The sequence below is a fragment of the Monodelphis domestica genome, chromosome 7 (assembly GCF_027887165.1).
Source record: "Monodelphis domestica isolate mMonDom1 chromosome 7, mMonDom1.pri, whole genome shotgun sequence".
Taxonomy (NCBI): Eukaryota; Metazoa; Chordata; class Mammalia; order Didelphimorphia; family Didelphidae; genus Monodelphis; species Monodelphis domestica.
Genome location: NC_077233.1, coordinates 291,672,370 through 291,683,799, shown reverse-complemented (window position 1 = coordinate 291,683,799; position 11,430 = coordinate 291,672,370). Strand labels below are relative to the sequence as shown.

The 11,430-nt window shown below is 42.5% G+C and overlaps 1 protein-coding gene across 5 annotated transcripts in view; it reads right to left on the bottom strand.

Annotated features, from left to right (window-relative positions):
- Positions 1–817: 817 nt before the first annotated feature.
- Positions 818–11,430, bottom strand: part of CCDC192 (coiled-coil domain containing 192) — a 285,306-nt gene continuing 274,693 nt past the window's right edge. For all 5 annotated transcript variants that reach the window (XM_007497810.3, XM_056804533.1, XM_056804532.1 and 2 more), the window contains one exon: positions 818–1,570. In XM_007497810.3, the coding sequence (XP_007497872.1) occupies positions 1,296–1,570 (275 nt within the window). In that variant the 3' untranslated portion in view covers positions 818–1,295. The remainder of the gene's footprint in view (positions 1,571–11,430) is intronic.

Below are 11,430 nucleotides of genomic sequence, written 5' to 3'. Positions count from 1 at the left end.
AGCATTGAGCCTGTGGTCAGGAGGCCTGGGCTTGAGGCTCCGTTCTGCCGTGGTCTGGCTTTTGACCTTAGGCGCGTCACAGCTTTCCATCAGGGAAACAGAGATGACAAGAGTCAAGTGACATAGCAGGTCTAAAGGAGCTCCGTCAACTGTCAAGCGTTCCATAAAGAAGAAGTCCCTCAGGGCCAAGCTCGGCTAGTCCCCCTCTCTCAGAGCAGAGGAGAACGGCTGCACTGAGAGCGAGAGCGAGTCCGAGGTGTAACGGCACACCTGCGCATGCCTTTCCCTGATGATGCTCCCTTTGGGATGAAAGGGGAGCAGCTGCCGAGAAATCTTCAGCATCCAAAGGAGTCACCAGGATCTGGAATGCTCTGGATTCTTTGTCCTTCTAGGTAACCTCTGACTAGCTTGGGAAGACTTAACACATGGAAATTACTTCCTTACAAATTCCAATGAACTCAATGAAAAAGTCTGCGTAGGAGTACCCCAAGATCCCTCCATGCGGCCACAGAGGGAACAGATTCTAGCAGAGGCTTCACACGGCCACAGCTTAGGGCCATTTTGTGAATTTTCCTCGGAGCTGAGCCCAGGCTGTGAGTGAAGGAGATCCTTCCCAGACAGCGTTTGCAATCTGGGCAGCAGGGCATATTTCACCTAGACAGAACCTTCCTCCGGAGGGAAAGCCAGGCTTCGGGTGGGCTTCCTCAGCGGAGGGGATTTCCGCTAAGCCACCACTTTTTATTCTTTCTAATGTCTGATTTCACGGCTACAACCCTATCTAAATGTAACCATAAAGAAACAAACGGGAGACACAAAAGAGCAGAACACATTCTTATTTACTGTGCTGAATCGCTAATGCTTCTTTTCCTTCCCTGGCACCCTCCCCGCAGAGTTCACCAGTTCAAACTTTGTCACTGCTTGACAATTCTCCTTTCATAAACGGCTGTGGAGAGGAGTCTGGGCCATTTTCTTCCTCCAAGGGCAGCTTCATTGGGCTTCTTTGCTACTTAACTTCCTCCGTGCCTCTCCCTCCCAACATGCCCCACTGCTGCGGAGGCCTGGCCAATGATTCAGAGATACCATTAGAGCCCTGACTGAAAGTCTGACTTCCTGGACCCTGAAGATATCTGGCTACGTAATGGAGAATCCAAAGGATGGGCTTTGTCTTTGCTTCTGAATTCTTTCCTCTGTCTCTTTCCAACAGATCATCCTGAACTTGAGATTAGTTTGGTATCTAGCTTGATGTCACTTAATACACGTTTATTTTCTGCTTACTAAGCAATCTTTATAAATTGTCAATCAATGTCCACTGCAGAAGTTCTATCATTACTAGCACTCGGCGCTTCTGGTAAACATTCTGGAGGGCTTCCCATTTGGAACATTGGAGTCTCTCGCTCTGCTTCCAGCTGCTGTATCTTCCTTTCCTTCTCCTCCAGAACTTCTTCTAGCTGATTGATCTTTTCTGTCTGTAGCGAAACTTGGGTGGACAACTCCATAATCAGACTCATTCTTCTATCTCCTTCTTCCACAGGTGGGAGACCTCCGCAAGATTCTTCCAGAGAGTTTTCTTCTAAAACAAACAAGAAAAGGAAAATTGGAGCAGTCTTAATTGGATTTCCTACAACCAAAAGGTAAGGAAAAACCCAGAGGTGCCTTTCTCAGTTCAGAAAGAGAGAAAGAGAGAGAGATAATGCATCAGTATAAGGAGAAAACCAAATGTTGTTTATTTCAAGCTCTGTTGAAGGTTGTACAGTACCATGCTTTGGATCATTGCTAAAATAACAAGTGAGTCCTTGCAGACTCCTAGGGCCTGGCAATTCATCATAACAATAGTTGAGACTAGGGATAGAATGAGCATTTTAAACTTATAAACAACCCACCCTAAAGTTCATATCAACCTTCCCTAGCAGAGAGTAATATATGGGTTTCATAAGAGGCAAGATCAGGTGGAAAAAACTATCCAGTTTAAGATTAAATTCATTTTCCCTCAGCTCAATTTAAAAAATTGATTTGGCTAGTTTTAGATAAAAGGGCTAATGAGAAGCAAAGAATTCTCCTATAAGTATCATCCCTTCCATTATCAATAGTTCACATGTATATAACACATTACAAATATGACCTAATCCAGTCTTCCCAACAGACCTGTAAGGTAGGTAAGGTGAGCATCATCTACATTTTACAGAGAACACTGAGTTTTGTGCACGATCAGACAGATATTGAGGAGCAAAGTCAGGAAAGCAAGTCATGGAGTTTGAAATTTATTTACTACTGCAGCCCCTGTGAATCTTATACCATTGTGCATGTAAGATGAACCAATCAGTGAACATAATCATGTCTGGATTATCGAGGGGTTTGTCTGACAGATTTGGTCTAGGTCTCTCTGCTAACTGAACTATAGTCTCACAATCATGCAATGGCTGACCCTCCATTGGCAAATCAGGCAATGATGTAGCTGGATTTAAAACATTGCATCTTTTGAGTGTTATATTCTCATTCCCCCAAAGCACTATTTCATATCTAGATATACATTGGTCTGAGAATGCCTGTGTTCTGAATTTAAGCAAAAGAGCTTCAACTTGATGTGAACAGTAAATAATAAGTAGACAGCCTAACATCAAATCTGCAGATTTTGTAACCAGCAATGCAGTTGCTGCAATCCCTGGTAAGCACAGAGCTATCCCTGCTGCCATTGGATCAATTTGAGCACTATAATATACTATAGGATGATGATTTGTTCCTAAGATCTGTGCCAGCACACCTGATACTACTCTCTTTCTCTCATGCACAAAGAGTGTAAGTGGCTTGGAGTTATCTGGAATACCAAGAGCAGGAGCTGATAATATTGCTTCCTTCGGTTGTGTAATGGCTTGCAGATGTTCTGGTTTTAATTTTAAAGGTTCAGATTCTGCATTCCTAATTAAAGCCATGAGTGGTTTCATGAGCTCCCCATAGTTTGGTATCCATTGCCTGCAAAACCCTGTAGTTCCTAAAATAGCTCTGAGTTGCCCCTTGGTTTGGGGGCACTCAGTATCTGTATGTCTGCTACTCTTTTTTGAGAAATGCTTCTTGATTCCTCAGACAGAACAAACCCAAGATACTCAACCCAAGGAAGACACCACTGTAGTTTTGCTTGTGATATCTTGTGTCCCTTCTTGTACAATTCACACAGAAGATATTTACTGTCCCTTCGACACACTTTTGCTGATGGAGAAGCTAGCAAAAGATCATCCACAAAGTGTATCAGTTTGCTGTCTTTAATTTGGGTGTTCTCTAGATCTTTATTCAGAATTTGGGAAAATAAACTCATTCTTTCACAGTAACCGTGGGGCAAATTAGTCCAGGAATAAGAATTTCCCTGCCATGTAAAGGCAAATATCCTTTGTGAGTCCTTCGGTATGGGTATTGAGAAGAAAGCAGAACATAAATCAACCACAATAAAGTATTTTGCACTATTTGGTATGGAGGAGATAATTGTTGCAGGGCTTGGTACAACTGGGTGAGATTTTACTACATGGTCATTGATAGCTCTCAATGGGCAGCTGCTTCTAAAGAAGTTTCTTACAATAGAACATGCATTTTTTACAAACTGACGGTGTATATGGCTATATATATATATATATATATATATATATATGTATATATACAGGATAATCTCTGTCAATAAATCAAATCCTAGCCATTTTTTCAACTCATTCTATCACTTGGTCTAAGAAACTAGCTGGAGTCTCTCCTATCTCTTGCCTAATGCACTCAAACTTTGACCTAGTCCCCTGGAGTTTGGAATTTGCCATCATGGTCTCAAGTATAGCTTCTCTTGCCATGCTGAATTTCCTGTACGCAGCAATTGAGGAATAGTCCCATTCTGGGTCAGATTCTGGCTAGTTGGGAATTGTGGGATTTTTGTTGGTTTTCTCAATAATTTGTTGTTTTTCACATTTTGTCAGAAATTCGTCTATCAAAACTTCAAAGTCCCAATATGAAGGATCAAAAACATTAATAACCCTTTTAAACTCCCCAACTACTTGCTTGTTCATCCTCAAATTTTGGAATTCTTTTTTTTTCTTTTATGGCATTGAGGTCTGCCTGAGTAAACCTTTGGAGGGCTCTTAAATGCCAGATCCCCATGTCTTGTGAAATCATTGGCATTTCTCATAGAGGAAATGTGTGCAGGGTTTGTTTCCAGTGCCTTAGTTTCCATTTGGAGCTTTGTTGGTGCATCAGGTTTCTCTGCACCCTCCAACCTCACTACTTCTTGCTCCACTATCCCCTGTATGGTTGTTTTTGCTTTTGCAAATTCCATGTATTGTACTTCTATGCAGTCTAATTATGGTCAGGTATTGTAGTCGATCCTTAACATCATTCCTATTGGTCCTATTCCATCTCTTAATAATAGTCAGTAGAGCTCTAATCATTGTATACTGTGAACTTTAGATTACTCCACCCTACTTAGTCTAACAAAAATCAGGAAATTGTGAATTTGAGATTACTCCACCCTACTTAGTCTAAAGAATGTCTACACCCATACTTAAGGATTAAGTATATAGGAGGATGGCCTATGATAGACATGTGGTAGCAAATGACAAATCAGAAACAGCTGACCGACCCCTGCTGTCCTAAGTCAAGCCTAAGATAACATTGGTACATGTGAAACACAGGAAGTGATGTAAAACCATCTGTATATTTCGCATCATGTTCTCTCTCTAGCCTCTTTGACGGTGGAGAGGTGGCTGGCGGCAGCTTGCTGAATGTGGTGGCATCTTGGCATGGTGGCTGCTATTGTCCAGGTTTAGTGGTGAGTTTTCCTTGATACCATACTGGAGGAAGCCTAGTAGCCTAGTTCAGGTGAGGCTCTTCTCTGAGATCTCTTGGAGTTTAGGCTTATTTTTCTCTCCTTTACCTTCCAAACACTGTCCTCTTAGAGAAAGCCTCTAATCTTCTAAGACCTCGTGGTGGAGGAATTTGAACTCCCCCTGGCACAGGCTGGGTGGGAGAACCCCTATACTTTTCCCTCTCTCTTCTCTTATTTATTCCCTATATATTGATTAAACCACCATATATTTCCAAACTGACTTGGGTATTTTATTTGGGATTTCCCCTGGCGACCAAAAATCAAAGTTAGATTAGGTCACAACTGTAAATTATACAAACAGACCAGGATCAAAAACAATAGAGGGAAATAGGATAAAGTTTGTTGTATTGTCATGGACAACACAGGTTTTAAAATTTCAGAACCAATTAAATCATGTACTTGTGCAGGCATGGTTGTGAATAAAAAAGTGGACTGATTAATTTGAAAAATGTGCTGCCCCATTGCCTCAGCAAAAAAACACAAGCAGCTTTAAAGAGCTGGGTGAGTTGATCCCCCTAGAGTTCCACACACAGGTTTGCACCCTGTCAGCAGCTGCTCGAGTTCTAATGTCTCCCCAGATCCTTGCTGTGAGTGAGAATTCCGAAATGCCAGGTAAATGGGTAAATGGCAGTTGTTGCCCCAAAATGGAGTTTGTAGGTTCTGAAATTCCAAACGAAGTGTTGGGATTTTAAATGATGTTATTGAGAAGGATGCTGTGTTAGAATACTTTGCTTGATGATCACAAAGTATCTTTCGGCTCTCCTCCTTGAAGGAAAGCCAGGAGTGACTTCCTTTCACTAGGCCAGTACATGACTGCTTGGAGACTAAATATTTATATAAAAATCTATTATTATAATCTATAACAACAAATAAGGTAAGGATTAGTAAATAGGATGCCCTAAATCTAAGAAAACTACTTTCTCCACCCACTTTTCTATGTTTGCCTCATGGCAAAGTCTTGTTTCTTGAAGCTACTCTGCACTTCTTATTATCTAAACTCCATAAAACATGCTAACTGAATAAATCTAACCTATAATCCTTATTAAAACAACTTAATTTTGTTAACAGTGTCTCCAAGTAAGTAGAGTCAGTTAGCCCAATGTGGCAGAGGCTAACTAACCAGACAGTAACTCTGAGATGGCTTCCAGAGTTCAGGAAAATAGACCTTCTTCTTCAAGATGAATTCTTGCAGTAAGGAAAGTAGAAAACCCTCTTACGCTGGTTAGAGTTCTCTCTTCCTTACCACCACCAGAGAGCAAGGTCTGAGTTGAGTCTGTCTTTACCAGAAGCCAGAGAGTAACTCCCAGACCATGACCAACTGTCAGACCTTTGCCTGCTTCCCTCCTTTCAAGTTCTCATTTTATGCACAGAACTCTTTCCTACTGTCCCAGAGACACCTTCTTAAAAGTCCTTATCTTGATCAATACTTAATCAATATATTTCTTATTTCATTCCTACAGTACTGGCCAAGGAATAGAATGGTAGATCAATGGAGTAGACTAGAGACACACTATACAGATAAATTACCTTAGCAGCCTAGTATTTGATAAACCCAAAGATCCCAGATTTGGGAATAAGAACTCACTTATTCCAAACAAAACTGCTGGGAAAACTGGAAAACAGTATGGCAGAAGATAGACCAATATCTCCCATCCTATACCCATGCAGGTGAATCTATGGCAAAAGTGCCAAAAAGGGCATGGAGAGCCCTCTCTATGGGCACGTGAGCCATCACCCACCAGAGTTCATTACTAGAAAGGCAGAGGGACTAGGGGAAGCTGCTCCCTTCCCCCTCTCCACCATATTGAGGACATTTTTTCACTTCACCCGCCCCTCTGCCCAGTAGCCCAATGGGAGCATTTCCTCCCCTGTCTGGGATAATGGTAGGGCACAAGGCATGTGGCATCGGGTCTCTGGGGGGTGGGGGGAAGGCACAGCACATAGTCTCTAAAAGGTTTATCATTACTGCCCTTTACCAAGATAAATTCAAAATGGATAAATGATTAAGATATAAAGGGTGATACCATAACCAAATTGGGGAACACAGAATAATTTACCTGGCAGATCTTTGGAGAAGGGAAGAATTTATGACCAAACAAGAGATAGAAAGTATTAGAAGAGTATCTTACCATGAACAATTCTGATTATGTTAAATTAAAAAGCTTTTGTACAAACAAAACTGATCTAACCAAGATTAGGAGGGAAACAACAAATTGGGAAATTTTTTAATAACATACATCTCTGAATAAGGTCTAATTTCTCTAATTTATAAAGAACTAAGTCAAATGTATAAGAATACAAGCTATTCTCTAATTGACAAATGGTCAAAGGATATGAACAGGGAATTTTCAGATGAAGAAATCAAAGCCATCAATAATCAAATATCACACTTGATTCAAAAAATGCAAATTAAAACAACGCTGAGTTACCACCTCACAATTATCAGATCGGCCAATATAGCAATAAAGTAAAGTGGTAAACATTGGAGGAGATATGGCAAAAATGGGACACTAATGCATTGTTGGTGGAGTTATGAACTGATCCAACTATTTTGGAGGGCAATTTAGAACTATGCCCAAAGGGCTATAAAACTGTGCATACCCTTTGAGCTGGTAATACCACTACTGGGTCTGTATTCCAAAGAAATCACAAAAAAGGGAAAAGGACCTACTTGTACAAAAATATTTATAGCAGCTCTTTTTGTGGTGGCAAAGAATTGGAACTTGAGGGGATGTCCATCAACAGGGAGATGGCTGAACAAACTGTGGTACACGTTGGTATTAGAAAACTGTAGTGCTATAAGAAATGATAAACCAGATGATTTCAGAAAAGCTGGAAAGATCTGCAGGAACTGATGCAAAGTGAAATAAGCAGAACTGGGAGAACAGTGTACACAATAACAGCAATATTGTACAATGATCATCTGTGAAAACTTGGCTACTCTCAGCAACACAATGAACTGGGACAATCTTGAAAGAACTATGGCTGGGAAGGCTACCCTCCTCCAGGAAAGGAACTGTCGGAGTTGTCTTTCACTCAGTGTATCTTCGCATTTATTGTGCCGCTTTGGTGATGTATGACCAGTATGGAAGTCTGTTTTGCATGATGACAAAAATAAAAATAAAATAAATGTGCCAAACAGTACCTACCTAATCCCCCAAGGGATGTGGCCAAAAGTGATAAGCTGGCAGAATAAGAGCAAGCAGAAAACCCCAGACTGGGCTCTCTCTCAATTACTCCAGCCCAGATAAGAAAAGAGCACTGGACTGAGCAATGATGAAGAAAGCACAAGAAGTGAATTTTGTTAGTCTATAAAGAGACAACTGGGAGCACTTGAGAACAGGTCCATCCAGAAAAGTGGAGCTCAAAAGCACAGCTAGGGAAGCACTGTTGGTGTAAGGTCGTCAGGTGAGTCTGGACGGAGCCAGAAGCCTGTCAGGCGAGGATTCAGAGGGAAACAGTGGATGAATTGGGGCATTGCCTGTATCAGACTATCCAAGGTCAGAGTACCTGTCTGCTGTCTGCTGTGCTTCCTGGGGCAGCTGATGAGATTCTTCACCTCGTCTTGGCACCAGCTCAGGCCCCAGGTCTGAATAAGACCCCAGATGATACAGATCAACACAATAAGTGCACGTAGACTGACCTGATACAAAATCCCAATTTGGGAATAAGGCTGGAAAAGGAGTAAAACCAAGTGAACAGCAAAGCTAAAGAAATGTCGTGGAGCCTTAGACCCTGAAGAGGCAAAGCAAGGATAAGAGTAACTACATATCATTTCATCATTGAAGCTCAAGTGAAGTAACCATAGACGACCACTACTGAAGTACATGGTAGGAGAAAATAAAAATGGCTACCTAATAAAGAGAGCTCACGTCCATCCCACTAAATAATAGTTACACCAAGATCATTACGAGTAACTGGCAAACTTCTTTCCAAAGAAATTTGGAAGTTGCCGGGAGGAATAAATCAATCCACTGAATTGCTAAGTAAAAACAGAAGATAATTAAAAAGTAAAATTGGTAAAACTATTAGGCAGGTAACAACAAATCAGAAAAACACAAAAATAGGCCGGTGTCACTAATGAGTAACAACTCAAAAATGTTCAATTAAGTATCACCAAGAAGTCTTCAATAATGCGTCCACCAATGTATATTATGGCCAAACAGAGTTTACAACAGCAATTCACGGTTGGTTAAATCGTTGAAGAATCATGTATGGAATAGAACATATTAATGTAAAAAAATCAAAATCAAACGTTGTACCCAGAAAGTAAAACATTGCTACTAGCAGCAATGCAACAAGCCAGGACTTGTGGCCTGAAGGACTTGTGGGAAAGCACGCTAACCACACTGAGAGAAAGAACTCTGGGGGTAGAAATGCAAAACCAACAACATATGATAGCACTTACCATATGCATACATGGGATGGGCTTTGGGGTTTCGGCCCTAAAAGCTCGCTCTATTGAATACTATGAAAAGAGGTATCAAGTGATAACATTTGGGCAACCCAGTGGAATTTCTTGTTGGCTCTGGGAATGGAGAGGGAAGAGGAGGGGGTAGAAAATGAATCATGGAAATTTGGAAAAATATTTGAAAATTAAATTTCAAAAGGTAGTTGGATCAACGGAATAAAGATCATCGTTTTGCTTTCTATTCTATAGACATACAAGGTCTGTTTAATATGGGAAAAATCAAAAATCAAAACCACAGGATCATATATATTCAGAAAAACACTGGACAAAGACGACCCTCATTTCTGTTAAAAACGATACAAATAAGAATGAATGGGCCTCTTGAGTCTGGGAACTAGTAGCTACCTAATGATCAAGAGTTAGCATTGCATGCCACGGAGATAAACCCGAGGCCTTTCCAACAAGGCAAGCCAGGATGTCTATTATGAATCTTATTGTGGAATGTGTCCGAAGGGGTCAGCAACAGCCATAAGAAAACGAAATTGATAGAATACGTTTGGGAAAGAGGAGACAAAAGCGCCACTTTGCCATTCGCGCAGAGGCTGAAATCGCTGAAGCTGGGTGTAAGCCGAGCGCTTACATTGATGCCACAACAGTGTCCAAATGGACACCCGATCTAGGTCCAAAACGTCAAGTCATCACCAACTGGAGGAGCAAGAAAGGAGCCTCCCATGTGAAGGGGGAGTTCTGAGGAGCCCAGGATCTGCGACGAGAGTTTCCAGTGGCCCCGCAGTATTGGTTTATCAGGGAGTCCAGAAGCAAGCCTCTCGCCAGTATGGCTCTGCAGGTAACATGCTGCAAGGATTATATACTTAAGAAAGGAAAAGCAAGTTGCGTTTAACTGAGCCATATTTGCACATAAAGTCCTTTATGTTCTCGCCATTCATGGTTGCTTGTGAAATCTGAGACAAAACAAGTGCGGTGGTGCTCTGCCATCTGTGGAGCGCTGGGTAACGAAGTGTGCCGCAGAGCGCGCCTTCTCAACCATTGTAGCCCTGCTGTGAAACAGGCGCTGCTTTCCTGGCAGCTGGCGGTCTCTCGGCTGACTCTTAGAGCATCTCCGCGAGGGACGGTCTCCAGACCAGGGCCAGCAGCGTCAGCGCAGGGATCTTGGAAGAGAAGAAGCCGAGAACACGTCGTTCTCCACACAGAATTTCTATTTTGAATTGTAGCCGCCGTCTTCTATTGTGAGAGACCGCCATTCCTCGTTCAAAGGAGAATGGCAAGGCGAGAGGCGGGTGATGTTGGGAACCTATTAGCTCCGCTGAACACAGAACAACATTTAGACGTCTCAAGGGAAATGAGAAGCAGGCCAAGAGGAAGGCGGAGGGCGAGGCTGGGGGAGGGGGACAGATGACAGCTCTAGCTTACATTTGACCTGGTCCTGGGGGCTTCAAATGTACTCTCTAGCCCCCACCCCCACGAGATGAGGCCAAGGCAGTGTTTGGGGAAGTAGAGAACGGGGGAGCTGCGGACAAAAGGGATCTTTCTGCATCTGCTCTAATATGAAAAAGGAACAGGAAACTCAAAACTAAACAAAACAAATCCCAAAATACTCATCACTCTTTCCGGATGTTCTGGAAGCAATTTAGCCGAGTTAGGGCTGACAAAATGCTGTGAAGATGTGGCCAAGTCAAAGGAAAAAAAGCCAAGACCTTTCTCTGCGTGACATTTGCTGGCCAGTCGTTTCGCTCAGAGGATTATTGAAGGCCGGAGGAGAGGAGCAGAGATGGTCCTCCGTGTGTGTATGCTGTGACTTCAAGAAGAGGCTGGCCTACTGTGCGGATCAGGCTGCAAAGCTGCAGAAATGAAAGGACTGTAGCTTAAACCCGGGCAGGACCTCAAGCCACCTCCCGAAGCTCTCCCCCTCCTGGCTCTGGGACCTTTAGACTGCGTTGTTTTCTGCATTTTGCAGACGAGGAAACTAAGGCTCAGCAGCTTTAAGTTGGTCTGTAGCCAAACGATGGATGCAGATCTCCTCCCTCAAGCCCAGCATCCTTCCCACTACTTCCCTGATAATCGGATCTCCCATTCCACCAAGGTTGGGAGGGCGCAGTTACTTCGCAGCTAACGGTGAAACCGAGGACCAAGTCCTCTAGGCTAGGAAGCT